The 19,336-nt window shown below is 45.9% G+C and overlaps 8 protein-coding genes across 8 annotated transcripts; 3 read left to right on the plus strand and 5 right to left on the minus strand. All coding sequences in view use genetic code 12, as the record gives it.

Annotated features, from left to right (window-relative positions):
• Nucleotides 1-1,140: 1,140 nt before the first annotated feature.
• On the minus strand, nucleotides 1,141-3,315 carry HGT4 (glucose sensor; the record flags this gene model as incomplete). Its single annotated transcript, XM_029033838.2, has 1 exon — nucleotides 1,141-3,315. One exon carries the CDS (start codon nucleotides 3,313-3,315, stop codon nucleotides 1,141-1,143), a length of 2,175 nt encoding a protein of 724 aa, XP_028891401.2.
• A 1,359-nt stretch (nucleotides 3,316-4,674) lies between these two features.
• CCC1 (Ccc1p) lies at nucleotides 4,675-5,586 on the minus strand (the record flags this gene model as incomplete). Its single annotated transcript, XM_029033837.2, has 1 exon — nucleotides 4,675-5,586. The coding sequence occupies one exon, from the start codon at nucleotides 5,584-5,586 to the stop codon at nucleotides 4,675-4,677; it is 912 nt and encodes a 303-aa protein (XP_028891400.2).
• A 1,271-nt stretch (nucleotides 5,587-6,857) lies between these two features.
• On the minus strand, nucleotides 6,858-7,895 carry GRP1 (Grp1p; the record flags this gene model as incomplete). The annotated part of the gene is made up of 1 exon (XM_029033836.2): nucleotides 6,858-7,895. The coding sequence occupies one exon, from the start codon at nucleotides 7,893-7,895 to the stop codon at nucleotides 6,858-6,860; it is 1,038 nt and encodes a 345-aa protein (XP_028891399.2).
• Nucleotides 7,896-8,838: 943 nt separating this feature from the next.
• Nucleotides 8,839-9,678, plus strand: CJI96_0004257 (uncharacterized protein; the record flags this gene model as incomplete). The annotated part of the gene is made up of 1 exon (XM_029033835.2): nucleotides 8,839-9,678. The coding sequence occupies one exon, from the start codon at nucleotides 8,839-8,841 to the stop codon at nucleotides 9,676-9,678; it is 840 nt and encodes a 279-aa protein (XP_028891398.2).
• Nucleotides 9,679-10,929: 1,251 nt separating this feature from the next.
• Nucleotides 10,930-11,334, plus strand: CJI96_0004258 (uncharacterized protein; the record flags this gene model as incomplete). Its single annotated transcript, XM_029033834.2, has 1 exon — nucleotides 10,930-11,334. The coding sequence occupies one exon, from the start codon at nucleotides 10,930-10,932 to the stop codon at nucleotides 11,332-11,334; it is 405 nt and encodes a 134-aa protein (XP_028891397.2).
• Nucleotides 11,335-12,541: 1,207 nt separating this feature from the next.
• Nucleotides 12,542-13,174, plus strand: CJI96_0004259 (uncharacterized protein; the record flags this gene model as incomplete). Its single annotated transcript, XM_029033833.2, has 1 exon — nucleotides 12,542-13,174. One exon carries the CDS (start codon nucleotides 12,542-12,544, stop codon nucleotides 13,172-13,174), a length of 633 nt encoding a protein of 210 aa, XP_028891396.2.
• A 90-nt stretch (nucleotides 13,175-13,264) lies between these two features.
• CJI96_0004260 (uncharacterized protein) lies at nucleotides 13,265-13,894 on the minus strand (the record flags this gene model as incomplete). The annotated part of the gene is made up of 1 exon (XM_029033832.2): nucleotides 13,265-13,894. The coding sequence occupies one exon, from the start codon at nucleotides 13,892-13,894 to the stop codon at nucleotides 13,265-13,267; it is 630 nt and encodes a 209-aa protein (XP_028891395.2).
• Nucleotides 13,895-14,021: 127 nt separating this feature from the next.
• On the minus strand, nucleotides 14,022-17,108 carry CJI96_0004261 (uncharacterized protein; the record flags this gene model as incomplete). Its single annotated transcript, XM_029033831.2, has 1 exon — nucleotides 14,022-17,108. One exon carries the CDS (start codon nucleotides 17,106-17,108, stop codon nucleotides 14,022-14,024), a length of 3,087 nt encoding a protein of 1,028 aa, XP_028891394.2.
• Between the last annotated feature and the right edge of the window lie 2,228 nt (nucleotides 17,109-19,336).

Genomic DNA, 19,336 nt, shown 5'->3' on the forward strand with positions numbered 1-19,336 from the left:
ACATCTTGATTATTTCCCATAATTTGAAACCAGCAAAGCAGAAATGAAGTTGCAATTTTTGAAGCTTATGATTTTGGTAAACGAAGACTTCAAGTAGTAGGCTTTTGCAGAGGTTGTTACCGCCTGCCTGCCTTTTTCTGAAGTGACCAATTTCTCTATCGAATGACTTGATAGGACCCGTTTTTTAGAATCACTGCTTAGCAACATTTAGTGCGTTGGCACAGTTTTCGGCTTTATGCTTATCCGGCACTCTCTTCTCGGAAGGCGAAAAAGGTGATTTAAAAATCCACAAACCACGAAATGAAGGCATCGTGCACAATGCCTGGGGTTTTCCTGGGTAAGATAAACCCTAACGAGAAAATACAAGGCAAAGGCTGCTCTGCTGATGTATCTTGAATAAGAAAAGAAATCCTGCCTAATTTTCTCCTTTGTGTGATCAATAGATTTGGTGTTGAAAAAAAACCAAACAATGGGTGACAATTCGACCGCAAAGAGAAAAAGAACAAAATGAAAGGACGTTTTGATCATATGAATGAATCTCTTTATTGGCATGTTCAATTTCGGCTTGAAGATGTTGATTGATACTTCTCCACCGCCTCTCTGTGGTCATGGAATTGAAGAAAAGGCCGGTATTGATACAAATGCCAAACTTCTGACCCTTCAAACGACTCAGAAACATACTACAAATTTTAGTCAGACTATTCCGTGCACAATGCGTTATCGTGCAAAATGCATTATCGAGTCTTTCTATCGACCATCACTAAACCTACCAATTAAGACGATGTTACCATGACCTTTCCAAATTATTTTCACTAGAGCCTGGCATAGAACTTCAATGGCTACAGAGGGAAGAGATTCAATTAATACTCAAGGTGGGAGTACGTGAGTCTTTTTGCTGAAAAGTTGAGAAGAAATACATTTGTACACTCTATCTACTTTCACTACAATGTGGGAGGATTATGGTATAAGTGCTTTTGGTGACAAAGTCAAAGTCTGCTATTTACTATAGTTCATGGTTGTCACGACCTGACTGTCGCTCTCAAGAGCTCATTTTTTTTGTTTCACTAGAACATTGTCTTGTGCAATTGATCAGGTGTGCACCCTCTGAAAGACTCAAGATCCTGCTCGAGTCTGATAGGTTCACTCATTGCTTTTCTCTCTGCGCTCTTCCTGGTTGTTCTCCTCCTCGTCATCCAGGTCATCTGAATCAGAGTCGCTTGGAGGACTGGCGAAAAACAGCGCAGCGTTCACCAACCCACTCTTTTTCCCAATGCCATCTTGCAATGCGCTGGCAGATACGTACGAGCTTGAATGATTTGACGTGCCTGTGGCCGTAGCTAGACTGTGTTTTCTGCTAGCAGAGGACAGAAGTTTCTTCTCGGGAGTGGTCATTTTAGACCCAAATTTTAGCTTTCGTCTAGTAGATGCCGATGTGTGCGACGAGTCTGTTCTCGCCATTTGGTTGTCGTCGTGTTCTTTCAACGACATGAGATATTTTTGATAATCTGTGATGCCTGGGGTCGACATCGTCGAGTTGGCAGACGCCAGAGCCTCGCTGGAGGTGTCACTGACGGTAGGTGATAGGTGGTGGAAGTTGTTAGTTATGGCGGTGTTTGGAACTTCACTTTTCGGGATATTCCGGTGTCTGATTTCGTTCATTCCCAAGTTTTCTCCCGTGGATGGTGACGATGAAGCTTTGTTAGCCTCCACAAGCCGATTGATATCGGTGTTTGAAGAAATAGAACCGAAGGTGGTGCCCGTGCCAGCGTTTCCCGTTGGCATATTCGAGTAGTCGATTGCCCGACTCACAAATTTTGTTGAAGCTCTTGAATTCTCGCAATTCATGTACATGAAGTCAACTTCCTCTAACTTCAAGCCTTTCGTCTCGTACACCATGAAATATACGTAGACTACACCCAAAGCGTTAAAACCGCCCCATATAAAGAAGATTCGGTTTCCAAGCGCCGCGGTGTGCTTGCCTGTGTCTATAAGGTAAGGCGTGATGAAGGCAAACACGAAATTGACTAGCCAGTTTGTGGCAGCGGTGATGGCAACAGCTTTCTGTCGAATACTAATACCGTAAATATCTGCGGAAAGCGCCCATGTGGCACCACCCCAGCTCGAAGCAAAACACGCGATGAAACAGCACGAAAATACAATGCTGACGATTGATCTGGCCTGCTGGGCACTGACAGAAACACCCACAATGGCAATGACGAAATTACAGAAGCTCATTCCACAACCGCCCCACATGAACAACTTTCGCCGACCGACGATATCGATAAATGCAATACCCGGAATGGTGAATACCACATTCACCAAGTACGTGAAGAAGGACATGAGGTAGTAGTTGCCCACGCCGGTGTTACTAAAAAAATTGACTCCATAGTAGAATATGAAGTTGATGCCTGAACACTGTTGGAAAGCATGGATCCCCATTCCTGTGGCCATGCGGAGTCTCTGCTTATGGCGACCACCTCCCAGCCTGAAGCAGTCCAAATAGGTTGTTCTGCCAAAACTCATTTCGTAATCGTAGTTGGCCTTGATTTCCACCAACTCCTCGATCAAGTCGGCGTCGTCATCGGGAAGACGCCGTAGTTTCAGAAGACTCGCCAACGCCTGCTGGATATTGTCCTTTTGCACGTAAAATCTGGGGCTCTCCGGAAGAAACAACATACCTATACAAAGCGTGGTGCTCCAGAGAAATTGTATGCCAATGGGAATTCTATAGCTGGCTGAAGACGACATTTTGCGAGTTCCCTGGCAGATCGCCAGCGCTAGGAGAAGCCCCCATGTGATGGCCCACTGATACGTGAACACAACAGAACCTCTGACCCATTTCGGCGAAGCCTCAGCCTGGTATAACGGTACGATAGCCGATAGCGTTCCCACTGCCAAGCCAGAAATACCACGCCCAGCACATAGAAGCCCCACGTCGGTAGCGCTCACTTGAAGCACATTGCCCACATTGAAGATGATCGCCGAGCTGACGATAATCGACAGCTTCCGGCCATACTTGTCTGATATGAACGGAGCTATAAGAGCGCCGAAAAAGGTTCCGAGCGATAACACGGCCGTGATCAAGGCCCGCTCGTGGGTGTTGAAGTCGCCCTCGTGCAGCGGGATGTGTGTTTTCACATACTGCATTTCCATGATGTCGTTGATGAGCCCAGTATCGTAGCCGTAGAGAAACCCGCCCACGGCAGCCACGAGACCGACGATGATGGCCAGACGCAGCAGCAGCTTCTGCCGAAGATGGCGTAGATGGAGCTCCTCAGACGAGTTTGTGTGTGTGTGGAGGAGGGGAATCGTCATTTCATGGCAGGGCTGAAATAGTATGCGAAATGTGAATATGAGAGGATCAACTAGTTTTGGTGAAGGGGTTCCTCGTGTGGGTAGTTTGGTGGAGGTCTGGGATAGAGGGTTGATTCTGGTGATAATTTCGGGCTTGTGTGCAGGTGGTGAAGGTGGTGCTGGAGTGACCGCTGTCAAATGGGCGGTACGCACCGAAACTATGATTAGGGGCTGCCACTGCCGAGATCAAGGGCTAGAGATTACGGGTTTCTCTGACGAGAAGTGATTCGCTGGAGACAGGGGAGCAGAGGGGGATTAAGAGGAGGACGAGACCACTTTCTTATGCACTCTGCGAAAAGGAGCAGCTGTCGGCAGAACTCGTGCATTACAAGTCTTAAGGCTTACAAATACTTCTGATGATAGGTTGATTTTGCATTTTGAACTATTTTTGCTTTGAAATGTGGACTGAAGGTGTTGTTGACTGTGTCGCACTGCATACAGTCCAGCCTTTTGTGGGGGTTCGTTGTGGGGGCTTGCAACATTTCGCAGCCAACGATGAAGCGGACACAAAAAAGGTTAACGCCAAAAATAAAGGAGAACGTTCAACTCGTGATTTGATTCATCTTTTGTTGGCTATGTTGTTTTTAATATCAAAGAGTCGAAAAGATCTGAATTGGCGAGATTTGGCAGATTTGTCTAAACTACCACGAAACTTGAACGTAAGACATCAGATGTAAAAGAACCACCCTTGATAAGCTCCATACTGCTTTTGAGCCCTCATGCGAACTGAAGATGTTGTTATACAGCACATATCCAGCGCCATAAAGACCTCACGATTTTGACAAAAATCTTCGTCCAAATGCCCACTGGAGGAGTCAGAGTGGGTGCTCTCTCTGCAATAGACAAATTTAAACACAAGGATATCAATTCCAACCATTTGCAAGAGCATCCAGCATTAGACTAGTTGGCCCTCGAAGTGCAGCTTCTCGATTACCATAGGACAAAGTATTCATCCCTTACTTCGATCTGGTCGATTTTACTCACGGTACTGAGCAATCACACGAGCAAAGAAGCCGCCACAAAACCCCACAATCACTTGGATGCTACTTTTACAACTAATTCACTTGAATGCGGCGTGACGCCGTTGTAACTCTACTATACAATGTGCCTGAGAAGGCACGAGATTCTGATGCACTAGGTCATATAAAGGTCAAAGAAGCAGTCCTGAAGATGCCGGGAAATCCATGCTAGTCACATGCTGAAATGTGGTAGTTAATGCCATGTCTGAAGCGAAAATAGTGAAGTCTATACGGATAGCGAGGCGTGCTGCTCTTGAGGCCCCTGCGTTTTTTCACATTGTTCGCTCGCTCGCTCGCTCGCTTAGTTATCAATGAAGTACACCAACGTCCACGCGGCGCCGGCGGCACACGAGCCAATAGCAACCATCTGTAAACCTTCAGACACTTTTCTGCGAAGACCGCAATCTTCACCCAAGGAAACAATGGTCTTGACGTAGCCGAAAATGAATAACGTGACAAGCATAACCACCACGGAGATGATGAGACCCGTTTTCACGGTGTTGGTAAAGAAGTAGGGAATCAAGGGCACAAATCCACCGAAAAAGTAGCCCAGGCCGATGGTCAATGCCGACGTAAACTCACGGCCCTCTGCTGGGGCTTCCAAGCCTTTGCCAAAACGAATGACAAAGTCAATAAGGTTCTTAGGTTTCAGGTCCAAGTCTTTGAGAAACGAAGCAATGGTAGATTCAGACGCACCCAAGTCCAACATGATCTCGGCGGCGTCCTGGTTGATGAGCTCGGGCTTTCTGAAAAACTCAAGCTTTTCTTTCTTGACTTCACTCTTATAGTAGTCGCCCTCAGACTTGGCCGCCAAGTACCCACCAAGACCCATAGAGATGGCACCAGAAACCAATTCGGCCATACCACCGGTAATAACGATTTTGGAAGAACCAAGAGAAGAAAGACCCGCGGTCAACGCAAACGGAACCGTCAACCCATCGGAAAGACCAATGATAATGTCACTCATCACTCTTGGGTCAAAACTGGAAAAAAAGCCATTTCCTTCACTTTCCTCGTCGCTGCTGTTGTTGTGTGACTTGATGGCGTTGCCAATTGCTTCTTCGTTGGCCACCTGCTGAGCTCTGTCGACTCCTTCGGTCGATCCGTAGGGGCTCTGGTCGTTGTCCAATAGTCTTTCAGCTCTGGCCAACTCTTCGTCAGACTGGTCTGGCTGAAAAAATTTGCTCACGGCGTTTTTCGCTTGCACCAACATCGATGGTTTTTGATGTTATATAATTTCCACTTTCAGTAGCAGAGCGCTGTTAGTTTAGTGGATTGCGCAAGCCTTATATATAACTGGAGCAACAAATGTGTGGCATTGGGTTTTTTGCCCTCCCATACTTCAGCCCTGAGGCGAGAGAAGCGCGTACTGCAGATGGCGCAGGGAGCTGTCTCTTAGGGTGTTGTTTTTCGCTGTCAGCGAAATGCTGACAAACGCGCGTGCTATGATTGGTTCGCTTAGTGGCGTACTGCAGACAACCCAATCCCCAATACCCTTTTTGGCCATTTTATCCTTTGGAGCGGTGTCTATACCATGGAGCAGGTCACCACCAACGTTAAGTCACAATTCACTGCTTGTTTTACCGTCTACGAGGTCGTTGCCATGACAACCCCGAGCTCGGACTAGACGCGTGTACTGCAGACAAGCGGCTATGCTCAAGATAACGCGCTTAAAAGATTCAACCGTAGGTCCAGCTTCAATTTCATGTATAAGCACGAGATGCAGCTGGTAGAGAATTTTCTTCGTGATGATAAGACACAGCGATGAGATCAAAGCCAAAAAAGACGATAGACCAAACAGGGCCAGTAATCCTTGGCCTATGTGAACCCTTTACCTCGCACTGTGCATAATGGCGCTTGCAAATCGTTTCTGTCAGATCTTCTTTGCGATGGATCAACTTGTATGAAGCACAACAGATGACAAAACGGGCGCCCTTATTGGCCAGTTCGAATTCTCGTTCCTTGCGCCGCACAGCCGCTGCAGACGAGCTCGGTTGTCTGTAAATGTAGGCGATGGTAAGTAAGCGACTGTCTAATTTCGTGTGCTCTCGTGAGGAGGAGTTGATCGACGTCTGTCAAAGTGGAATGAAATCGCCATGGAAGCGAGAGTCTAGTTTGTGATGAAGTTCTTGGTTTTCAAGCTGTAGGGAACTGTCGCACTAGTTTCGCAGCCATTTTGCAGCCAACAAGGTTTCACTACTTTCATACTGATTGGACAAGTAGCAGTGGCGTAGAGACATGAAATCGACATCAACTGATCCCAACGTGCCAGGAAACCTTGCTAGATGAGTCCTTTGTGTCTTCGTTTTCGAAAGCTGTCCTCTAAGTGGCATCATTAGATTCAGTGCAGCGAATACATTGAAACCTGTAGAACGCAAAAAGAGGTAATGACCTTAGACGCCCCAAGCAAGTTCATATTAGCACCTCCTTAAGTCTCCTTTATCACGTCCTTAATCATTGTGCACCTTCTACATCTGCCGCCCGTCAGCGCTCTTCACCTGCTGCTCTCACGATCTGTCCAACGACATCCACCACCATCTTCTCAAACGGTACAAACTCGAATCCCACCAACTCTCTGGTCTCCTTATTATCCTTCTTTGCCAAACTAGTAGTGTCCAACTCTCCAGAACCTGGATTGCCCTTAGGAACCTCTGAAAATTGCGGAAAGTGCTTGTGAATTACGTCAAGCATCATTTGCACGCTGAAGTTGCCATTGGTCATAAAAAGCCTTTTGCACATGAGCTGGTCTTCCTGAAAGGCCAACACATGTGCACGAGCCACATCCCTCACGTCAATGTAGCCTCCAGTTTCGTTTGAAAACGTATCGCCGTCGTCCAACAGCAAAAGGCCACGTATCATCTCGTTGGACGTGTTTAGCTTGCCCTTGGCCTCGGTGTCGAACGCCTGAGGCCCAAATACGTACACTGGGTTCACCGCAGTGAGTGGAGGGAACCCATCTTGTTTGGAGAATTCCCACGCTTTTCTCTCTGCAAACGTCTTTGCACCGTAGTATGCGCTGATGGGATCCTTGACCGCATCCTCGTACGTAATTTGGTTCCACGAGGTCTCATCAAAGTGTAGTTCCTTTCTCTGCTCATCTTCTGCCAGGTACAACGCAGCATCGCTGGATGTGAGCACCACACGTTCGATTTTGCAAGTGCCAGCATCAACTTGCTTTTTGATGACGCCGAAAACGTTGTCTGTGCCTCGAATGGCCGGCAAAATAAGCTCCTTCTCTGGGTCCTTGGTATCGTAAAAAAACGGCGACGCCGTGTGTAAAACAACGCTGATTTCGGGATGCTTGCTAAAAGCTTCGTCAAAGGCATTTTCCTCAGCAATATCGCTGACGATCTCATATGTAAAGGAGCCAGATCCAAGTTTCTTCAAGTTTTCCACAAGCTGGTTGCCCTTGTTCTTCAGTCTCACGGTTCCCACCACGCTGTAACCTTCCGTAACAAGCAATTTTGCTATGTGCTGGGCAATGAATCCCGAGGCTCCCGTCAACAACACCGTTTGGGCCATGATATGTGTAGTTAGTCTGTTGTTGATGAATCTTGAGGACGTGCGATAATGAACCTTGATAAGGCACATAGGGTTCCTGAACTCAGGAACCACCCACCATTTTGGGTGAACGGAGCCGAAACGGTGCCAAAAATTCGAATTCTAGATATTGTATTTGTGTCTGGATTTTCGATATAGATTTGGTTGATCCTTGACGTGTCGTACAATACTGGAGCTGAAGGTTTGTGGAGTACATTGAATGCACCTTCTTAAGAGAATCCAAGACAAAATTATATTCCGTCCAAAAGAACTTTTCTTTGACACCAGTGGCAAATTGACCAATTTATGGATTGCAATGATCCGCTGGGGCCTTCCCATGGAATCAAACCGAGTCCGACTGTGGTCACATACAATCCTGGTGGAATATAGGCAACGGTCTCAGTTGTAGCATTGCATACTTAACTTAGTGTATGCTACAGCGTGTTTGTACAAGATGTTTGTACAAGATGTTTGTACAAGATGTTTGTTCAATGTACCAGTTCAGACTGAGTGGCCACTTCATACGGAGAAATTGTCAAGAAAAAAAAATGTATGCCTAGGACAAAAGTTTCGAATCTGGCTAGTTCTTGTATTTTCTGTATGCATGTTCCATAGGTATCGTGGTTGATTCCTTCGTTTGAGAAGATGCAATTAGTGGCACATTTTTCCAATTTCATTCACATTGAGGTGTTCAAAGTGAGCATTGGCTCTAGCGGACTCAGCCAAACAGTTTCACATCGTCTTTTGCACCCATTCTGGTCCCCTTATTAAACTTTATCTTCTTTTCCCCTTAGGGCAACTACTAATTTAGCACGCGTAAGCGAGCCTCGTTGCATATTGACACTTTCCCCAACTGAGCAACAATCACAAATATACACAAGCAACCACACAAAGAAACTCCACACAAAGAAACTACTTTTCTAATATGAGCAGAATCCTACCCTTAGGTTCGGCGTTGTATAAGGGTGTTTCTGGGTCGGGCCAACCGGCAAAACCGCTAAAATTCATTTTCCTGCTACTTTTCCTTGCATTGCTGCTTGCAGAGTTGCAGACCTTGCTTAGGAAGCTGAGGGTTCGTTTGCCATTCGATGAGCTGCCTTTCACCTTCTACTTGAAGAGCGTGTATCTGTGTTTTGCGTTCTTTGCCTGGCGAATGGGCAATTTCTACAGCTTGAAGAGAATATTCACAATTGGGATCGCGATCTACGTGCTACTGTTTGTGGTTGGGGTGCTTCTGGCTCAGCATAGCTACTTTGTAGCCAGCTCCACTCTCATCACCCAGGCTTTGGGTGCCCATATGGCTTTGATCAGCATGTTTCGGTTTATCATATGGAACAGGCCCTCGTGGGGCCTTTTCGCTCAGACCATGGCATTTGTATGCTTCGATGTCAGTGACTTTTTTGCCCTGACCACAGAATGGATTATCGTCGAAGGTGCCATTTTACCAGTGTACGTGGTCGTGTGTTGCTTGGACTCTGTCTTCTTTCTCTCTGGAGTAAAACCTTCCAGGACTATCAGCCATAGGAGGTGGGAGAACCACGTCATCGGCATTACCGGGCTCTGTGCTGCTCGTGTCATCCCGTACGAGTTTCCCGCCTACTTTAAACGTGGCCTGCTTGCCTACGACATCATCATCAGTCTAAATGTGCTCTTCTTTTTCGTAAGCATTTGGGACTCTAGGAGAAGGTCTTACCTAGTGGACGGGGAGACGACGGGTCCGTATCCTCAAAAACCTGTTGTTATAAGACGAAGATGGACGTCGTAGAGAATTTAAACAGAGCGGAACATTACTTCTTCTTGATTGAGGCTACCGTCGCCAGACGCGAGCGGTACTGACGGAATGAGTGCTGAGAATTTCACAAGCAATACTGACGTCGGTAAAAAATACAGCTTCCACACATTGCAGCGTTCTCGCAAACTTACAGCGTACCTGTGGCGTGTTCTCGACATTATCTTATTTCTCAGCATCAGCGTTTTTCGAGTAAATTCAGCAGGCAATATTAAATACAAAAAAATGCTTTCGAACCATTTTTACCGACCTGAGTTAAACAATCTTTGAGGTGTCGGGATAGAGACCTTCGTCACGGATGCAAAGGGAAGGCTGGAAGCAACCTCCGAATATTGGCAAGCACAAGAAAACAGAATGCGATTTTCCTCGAAATGCTTCAGTCTTGTGAAATCAACAACGCACAGTCGCCTAAACATGCAAACCTTTTGGCTTCTTTGAAAATCTTCTCTCTGAGCACATTTCTTCGAAGCACAAAGAGGTCTGGTAGCGCCATTCTTCTAAATCACATTCTATCTGTGTAACCTGACGTGCATCAACTTTACCCACGGGTACGACCAGTATCAGTTTCAAGCATCGAGAGTGTTGTTGACAGCCGCACGCAACTCGCTAAAGCAACGATGCCTCATGACACAAAGTTGTTGATTTCGATCCTCCCCTTTGGAATCACGAAGTAAAGTATCCAGTAGCCATTTACACTGCCGCATGTTTCGTGGTTGGTACAGCAATTCTTTTAGACGAGCTAGTTTTTTCATTGTCAACCGTAATTGTAAGGAACTCACAGCGGCTCTTGTGACATGGATCGAATAAACTTTGCGCAATTCCACGCATAGCGTTTGATAACGGTCTCGACTTTGAGCGACATTTACGATGACACAAGGTAGCAAAATGTCACAGTAAGGGGAAAGCCGCTTCGGTTATTCCAAACGGGGCTTCTGTGCTACTCCTTCTGGGGGTCTCAACATCATGTATCGAGGGCTAATCCTACTTTCTGTGGACTGATGTTCACTCCAACACAAGACCGCGAGGCATAAAACAAATTCATTGGTTTAAAGGAATCAGAGTACCAGCATAACCAATGAGGTAGCTGCCCGTGGTGCCTCACGAGCCAGTCTGAGGTTGCTGGCGTCTTTCAAACTCAGAGACATGTGAAGACGTGAGGCAAAAACTATAAATGGAGCTGTCTCTGTCTGGGTTCGTCGTTTCTCATCCACTCTCAACATCTTTGCCATGCGTTTCGCTTCTCTCTTCACCGCTGCCTTCGCTGCTTTTGCTACTGCTTCTCCAATCGTCAACTCTGGAGCCGTTGCTTCTAACGAGTTGGTCACCATGGACACCGTTGCTGACTCCAAGGTCGCTGACTCTGCCAACGTTGTTGCTAGAGACAACGAGCTCCTCACGGACATTGAGAATCTTGTTGGTGACTTTGTTTATGACATCGAAGGTCTCTGCAACCTTCTTGGCTTCAATGTCGACGAGATTTTCAACGCCATTGGTCTTCAGCCTCCTGCTTCGAGACACGGTGAAGTTGTCGATGGTGCCAAGTTAATTTTTGACATTGTCAAGGACCTCATTCCTATTGCAACCAGTCTTGGAGTAAACTTTCTCAAGACCATTGCCTCGCTTATTTTCTGAGGGAGATGGAGCCTAAGGTATTTGAATTCTTTCGTTTCGTTACTTTGCTTCGACACCGTCAATTTTATATTGATTAGCTCAATAAATAATCCTTTTTCCAGTTGTTGTATGATGTTTTCTTTACTCTCTCAGCAGAATCCGTGCCTCATTTTCGGGAGCTTACCTTAGGCTTCTTTAGCAGGGCTCTTTCTTACCGCTTAAATGAACAGGTGATTTAATGTTTCGAAGGCCGAATCTCATAGTCGAACCCAAATGTTTCCTTACTTATTGTAAGGCGAATCTATACACATCGTAGAATCACTGCTTCTTCGAAGACGCATTTCACAATTCCAAACTCCTCCAATGAAATGAAAAAAGTCACGGTGCTTTTCATTGAGGTTCAATAATCATCACAGAAAGCGATATATATTTCATCTTCTTCTTCATCTAATATCTTGAATAAATTCACATTTTTATTTGAAAATGATATTATTGATAAATTTATATTATATAAATAATTATATCTTAATATATGATTAATTAATAATAGATATATGAACTCTTCAAAGCCACTTGGATCGTATTGAGAGCCTCAGAGACGAACGAGAATCCTGTCGCCACAGAATTGGCTGATCTAACCTGAAACTTGCATGCGAGCTTGTTTTTGCACAAAGCTGAAAGGTAAACTTGAAGGTTGCAAAAATCGTGGGGTTCAACCACTTTCAAGCAGTATATTTTTACCAAAAACAAAAATGTGTTTCATGTTTAGAGATTTTTCAACGTGAAAATTTGTGACAGTAAACTTGCAAGCATAGACGACTCGAGTGGCATTTTTCTTACATTTTCACCTCTTCCATAGTCAAAACACATTCAACAACGGCTGTTTTGCACCCATTCCTGCCTCTACACGCAGTACACCCAGGGCACTTTTCCCACAAAACCTTAGCATTCCTCCGGTCAGAAACAATTGATTTTTCCTTTTATCCACCACCCACCACCCTGCCGCCTCAAAGCCTTATGTCTCCGTTTTTCCGTCCATTTCCTCCTTCATCCTAATTACTATTCCACCTTCCTTATTGGACCATTTGAGGTACGCAAGATGGCGCGATCCCCACAGATAGCGGCTTTTTCGCTGACTCTTATCAGTCTCGAGATATCTACAGTTCCAGTTTCAATTACAACCACAATTCAAATTTCAATTTGACGTCGTCTTAGACAACAATTCCTAATGTACATTCCCAAGCACTACAACGAGGACAGCTGGGACCAGAAGGAGCTGCTCATTGTGCACCACCCGCTTGGAACGGTCGTTACTATGGACTCAGGCAAGATCATCGCCAACCACATCCCTTTTTATCTTCACAGGGATGACGCCACGGGGAAGCGGTACTTGCACGCCCATATGGCGAAGAAGAACCACCAGATGCCTTCACTTTTGCAAAATGACAATGTCTTGGTGATTTTTCAATCCCTGGACTCATACATCACTCCGTCGTATTACCCGGAAAAGCAGAAAACTCACAAGTTTGTGCCCACATGGGACTTTGCGGCCCTTCATGTCTACGGTAAACTGCGTATAGTGGATGACTTTGACTTTGTCAGGAGGCAGTTGGTCAACTTCACCAACCAGAACGAGTCCACGAGAGAGAAGCCTTGGAAAGTGACCGATGCTCCGGAAGGGTACTTGAAGATCATGCAGAAGGCCATAACGGGGCTCGAAATTGAGATTGGCGACACAGAGTGTAAGTATAAATTCGAGCAGAAGATGAGCAGAGAGAATATAGACGGGGTGATACAAGGCTTGGCTCACGATGGAGTTGCCGAGGTTTCAGCATTGGTAGAAAGTTGCAACAAGGAGTAACTTCGTTTTCATGTAATCTATTACTTTTTGCGGCCACAGGGCATACTGTACTATAAACTAAAGACTGTCTCTGAGACACTGAATCTCTGCTCAGTACGGGTTGTACCGCTGGCCCCGATATCCGCCTCGGAACCCACGCCCACGGCCTCTGAACCCGCGTCCACGCATCCCTCGTCCACGAGGACCTCGTATAAACATAGGCACGTTGGTCCGTTTCAAGCTGACTTTGAGTTGTCTGCCTCTAAATTCTGATCCGTCAAGCATAGCTACCGCCTTGTGGGCGCTCTCAGGATTCTCGAATTCCAAGTAAGCAAACCCCTTGGGCTGGCCCGTTGCCTTATTGGTCTGAATGGTAACACGTTCCACGATCCCGCAAGGTGCGAAATGTTGTTGCACTTCTACTGGCGTCAGGCCATAGTCGACGTTTCCAATGTATATGGACCTAGCATCGAGTTCAGCTTGAGCGGCCGCCTTCTCTGCGCCGTTGGGATCGTTGATTCGAGTGGCCAATCCTGCCTGAGCATTGGCCTCCTTTAATGCATTGGCTTCTTGCTCGGCTTGACGTATCTTCTCTTCAGCGCTCAATTCACTTGTGGCTTGAGTTTCAGAGGTTTCAGGAGCTGGGTCATCCTGTTGCATTGCCTGCTCCCCAAAATCCTGCTGCATACTCTCATCTCGAGTGACTCCGTTTTGATAGTCCAACAGCACAGGTTCTGACATTTTCTTGTTTGATTGTAGTGATGATTAGATGTTATTGCGACTTTAGTGCCCCACTGGTTATCACCACATATTACACGCAGGTCGTATCTCTTATCAGCACGCAGACCACCTTGTTCTCTCTAATGATTTAGCCAGGCAAGTTTCTTGTGCGGCTCAATGACAGCCTTGAAGGCTTTATCTGCCTTGGTGCTGATGGAGGTATATCCTCTGGTTTCCTTACGGGACTCAAACTCATACGTTCTTCCCTAATGGAGCCGTACCCGCGGCGTCCTTTCTTTCTTAACCCAGAAACCAGCAAAAGTGATTCGCTCTCGTTACGATTGAGGTCATCGTCACTCTCGTAACCATAGTCGACAACGCCTCCTTGCATGTCTTCGTCGGATGTCACTCGCATAAAAGTGGGTCCTGGAGGCAGAGGCAAGCTGCTGGGAATGTTCAACGGCTTGGACAGCTTTCGAGGACGATTTCCAAGAAATAGGACAATGGTTGTGAGAATGGTTCCAAAAAGAAGAATCCCAAAGAGGACACCAAGGGCCACACTGAACCAGCCAATGTGGAGAAAGTTGTTGTCATGAGAAAACCATGCCAAGTTGAAGGGTTTCTCGAGGAGGAAAACACAGCTGGCATTCTGCTTTGCCGACGTACACCCGTAGGTGACGACTTTCACTTTCCTGTCTGAGTTATACCCAAGAACAGATAGCATGGACGTTGGCTCTTGGCTCTGCAATTTGAGGTACGTCTTTCCATTATCAAAGTTTTTCTCGCAGGTGAATTCGCCATCCGAGCGATTTGTATGGATGACAAATGTTTGATTGGTGTCAAAAGTCTGGCTCATACATCTCTTTAGGGTCGCTGCATCCTCATTTCGCATCAAATGAAGTTGGACAAAGTCATGTAGCTTTGAGAAACTCTTTGTAATGTTCATCGACTGAAGCAGCTCTGGCTTGGGAACAAGCACCGAATACTGGGACTCGCCTTTCTTATCTAAATGTAATGCATTAGACACCACAGGAAACTGTCTCACAAACGAAATAAACGAGAACTTGTTCTTACTGCTTTCTGTCGTTTCGAGCAAATCAAGCATCGAAAGACGGAAATCTTGCGGCAATAAAAAATTACTAGTAATGTGAATGACGCCCTGACTAAAGAGCACATCTGAGTTGAGTGGTACAGAAAGAAGTGTCTCGTTAAGCTTGATAAGGTGGTTGAATTCTCCCATGCGGTGACTTTCACTGATATTGACCATGTCTCCACGAAGAGTTTTGGCAATACGAGTTGTTTCGATGTCATCATCTAGACCAAAGTCTGAATAAATAAGATCCTCAATGAATAACCCTTTTAAAATATCCTTCATCTGCTTGGGATGAGACTCTAAGTACCTCAACGTGAGACCAAGGTTCTTAAGGGATACTTCTTCCGCGCCCTTCTTCCCAGAAAAAGGGCCCCAAATGGTGTGCCCGCATGGAAGAAATAATGTGTAGCCCTTGTTATTCTCCTTCACCAGGTTGAGACCATGCTCTTTCAAATGTTCCAAGGTCCACATACAAAACTCCTTATCGATCTCGATGTGTTCAAGCCTACCGTTCACAGCTCCGTCAGTGAGTAACTCTGCGAATGTATGTTTAAGAGACAGTGGTGGCAAAAGAGGCTTGTCAGCTATGTAGATCGAAGTGTCCCCTGCTGCCCAGACCGGCTTTCCCTTGGCAGCAATATCATTATTGAAAGTTGTGACAACGTCACCATTGTGATGGCTTTCAGTAACTTTGACCTTGAAGCACAGACCAATGCGCTTGTTCAGGCAAAGCTTGGACGTCATGAGTCGCTGTTCATGTGTCACTGAATCCATTACCTGGAGACGGTCTAGCTGGCCCTCCAAGAACCTGTATAAGGCATTTTGTTTGCTGCTAAAAGAAGCAACTGTCATCGATTCGTCGTCTTGAAAGTCATCTCGATCCGAAAGATCGAGTATCAAGGTCTGATTTATACTTTTTCCATTGATAAGCTTTCCAAGTCTTCTGAAACGAAGCTCCTCCACGAACTGGGAAAAATGCAATGAGTATAACACTTTTCGAGGAATAAGTGTGGGAACAGTGTAGTTTAGTGCAGAGAAGAACCGTGTATCTGGCCCATTACTCTCTGCATCGAAAATGTGTACAATCCCGTCTCTAGCAGTGAGACCTGTAGAGTCATTGGTGGAACGAATAGCCCCATTTATGATGATTTGATTGGTTTCATCGTCGAGAGTAATGTTATAGCGCGGAGCGTATGGTTTCGGCTTCAGCTTCTTTTTCTTCTTTTTCTTCTTCCTTCCCTCGCTATCAACAGGATGATCAGTGCCGTTTACACCGTCGACAAGTTCAGGCAACAACAATGTACTAAGCATTCCTCCAACGTCAGCGGAAAGTTCGTCTATAGCGTCTTTTGAAGTTTCCAAATTCACATTTTTTGACACTCTGTATAAGGTTGTGAAGTAGTCGATCTCGGCTTTCAGAAGCGACTGTTCAATCATACTGTCCAGAGGAAGAAGAATTGTGGAAGTGTTCCCCAAGAACTCTGAGCACCTTGGTCCGTGAGCTTTTTTAACATCGAACATCAGTTGAAAGAGTCGCTTCACAAACGCCATCTTGTGTCCGTTTATATAGTCGGTGCTGCCATCTAGCAAAAGATCGCATATGCTTGGCTGAAGTGGAAGAAGCTTATCGATAGCTTGGACAAACGAGTGTTGGTGCTTCGCGTAAAAGTCAAACTCAACCACTTGAGCTATCCCATTGACATTGTACTGCCGAAGCGCCGTGTCAGCGGATAATTTTAAAGGATACGTAACGTTCCTATACGCTGCTTCTCTGATCACATACAACGAGTCGGCCACCACATTCCTTGTATCTAGATACCCAATTCGTAGTCTTTGATTTGCAAAGTAGCGCCATAGGTTTTCTGGAGTGTCGTTCTGAAGCACCTCGTCGTCAACAAACGCCAGGTTAATTGGAGCAAAGAGCGTGACATTCTGAAGCTGGTTAATCTGCGGCACTAGCCCAGACCGCTGGAGATGCCGAAGAAAGTAGGAGTATTGGACCTCGGATGAGAGATAATCGATAATTGAGGACGGAGAGGGCTCAGGCGCAAGCAGGGAGGATGTTGAAGGTTTAGCCAGCGTGAATGCAAGCAATAAATAGAAGAGCAGCCATATTAGACCGACTCTGCTGGGTAGTAGCATGGAGAGAAGAAGCAGTAGAGAAAGTGTTGATAATCGTGTGGTTGATATTAATTGAGTTTGGATGCAGGCCAAACGAACTGATAAGAACAATGGGAAGGTAAACATGGGAAAAGAAAAGTTAAAAATAAAATGAAAGTTGGCTTTACGGTGTCGAGTAAAGGGTGATCTACGATTGTCAAGAGCCGATTAGTTTTTGGGTAGTGTCTACTGGTATATTGTGTGTCTCACGTTGGCTGCGAAAAGGTACATAAGGAGCAAGAATCTGAGTTGGAGACGATAACATTCAATTCTGTGAAGAGGGTAAAATCATTGGAAACATTGAAAAGGAAAATATGTAGCTGTGCTGAGCATTGGAGCCCTGGAGGGTATTCGAAAAGTAGTTAAATTTAGCCAGGAGAAAAACATGTGAGTCTTGCTTCCACAAGGAACACTTGAGTGAAACAGTTGAGCAAGAGGTTTAAAGCCGGCTTTTAAAGAAGAAAGGGACCTCTCGCACATACAACGGCTTGAGTAGGTTGGCTCACTTGACATTCTCGAGAGTACGGATTCGTTGTGGGTGTAGCTGAACACTAGAGAGTTCATTGTCATGGGTCATGTAGATAGTTTCGGTAGTCAGAATAATCATTGGACATTCATATCGAATTAAAACTGCGTTTTTGGAGTTTTGTCTGATACATAATTTGTCGGTGTGTCGCATGAACTTCACTATACGATAAGATAATGCGTGTGAATGTGTAAGCTTTCACTTTAATCTTCAACACCCTATCGGTTTCTATGATCTTCCAAAAAAATCTTCCATTAGCCTTGATAAAGGAGTCATCAATTTGATCTAATTTACATTTTCATTTTCTAAAGCATCATTCACTGCACTGTTGCCATTGAAGTAGCAAACGTAGACACTTACTCCCATTTGCATCCACTACCATGATAGACAAGCTCCCCATTGTGGGGACCTAACATGTTTCAGCCAAAATACGTCCTCCTCCTGGTCCCACAATGCTCCAGCGACTCCATACAAACTCACCAGCCGCCAACCCAAAGTCGCTATCAATGGCCCGCAAGACTCCAGCTCGCTTACAGTACGCCATCTTCAACCCAATGCCGAACTGAATAAGAAGCAACCAGCAAGAATGGGTGCACCCAAGTTCGTCAACTCACGTAATTGATAAATGCCCCTACAAAGTATGCCACCAACACACCTCCACTGGGCCCACAGAGAAGCCCCAAATGCTGCTTCCTTCGACTGCAACATACAAAAAAAACAAAAAAAAGAAAAAAAAAGCACCGTATGGCTCCACCAGCCACCAACTTTTTGGTGAATCCAGCTAGTCTTTATCGTCACTACCTCCTCGCCAACAAACTTCACCCCAGTCAGCCAGTCAGTCAGCCAGTCAGTCAGCCAGTCGGACATCAACTGCCCATTGACCAATTCCAAAGCGACACCAACACGTCGTAGCCCTTCAATTCCTGTCCTCTTCGCGTCTCGTAATTCACGACCCCCATTTTGTGAATATTTCTCCCATAATGGCTGTTCATTATACCTACAATGCCTACAATGCCTCGCAATGCCAACTCCATACAAGAACACAATGGCCAGCACCACGCCAGAACTTTTTCCTTCGCTGGTGTCACGGATTATTTCTTCTAGATCACCGGGCGCCTGGGGACCCCAAATTTCAAAAATGCAACCTTGGGCTTAGTCGAGGGGAGGTCATGACGAACCACCTTTGAGGGGGGACCATGAGGGGAACGTGCGACATTTTTGGAGAACGACAACCAAGTACTACGAGGTTTTGGTGATGTCACATAGTATAGTACAGTAACAAGTGGGTTTCAAGTGGGTCTCGTACACTAGTGTCGTGTGTGTGTCGTGGGGGTGTCGTAATTGTCAAATGTGGGTGCATGAGGAGCTCGAATTTTCCAGGCTGGAGGCTCGCACTTCTGCACCCACGCAGCCGCTCAGAATTTTGTCTGTTTTGGGCAAGTCTCACCCCAGTGACGTAGGCAGGCAATCACCAGATCCACAAAACTGATACAAAGTAGAGTAAATAAGTAAAAAAAAAAAAATAAGGTTTTGCCATTGGCAGCAGCCGTCCACCTTGTCCAATTCCTCGGTAGCTGAATCTGTTGAATCTGAACCCTGTGGTGTTTTTCTGCTCCACCACCTCGTCCCTGGGCCAGTGCTCCTCCCCGCTGGCAACAATACAGTGCCACTGGAGGGTGACACA

Source organism: Candidozyma auris, chromosome 4 (genome assembly GCF_003013715.1).
Source record: "Candidozyma auris chromosome 4, complete sequence".
Lineage (NCBI taxonomy): Eukaryota > Fungi > Ascomycota > Pichiomycetes > Serinales > Metschnikowiaceae > Candidozyma > Candidozyma auris.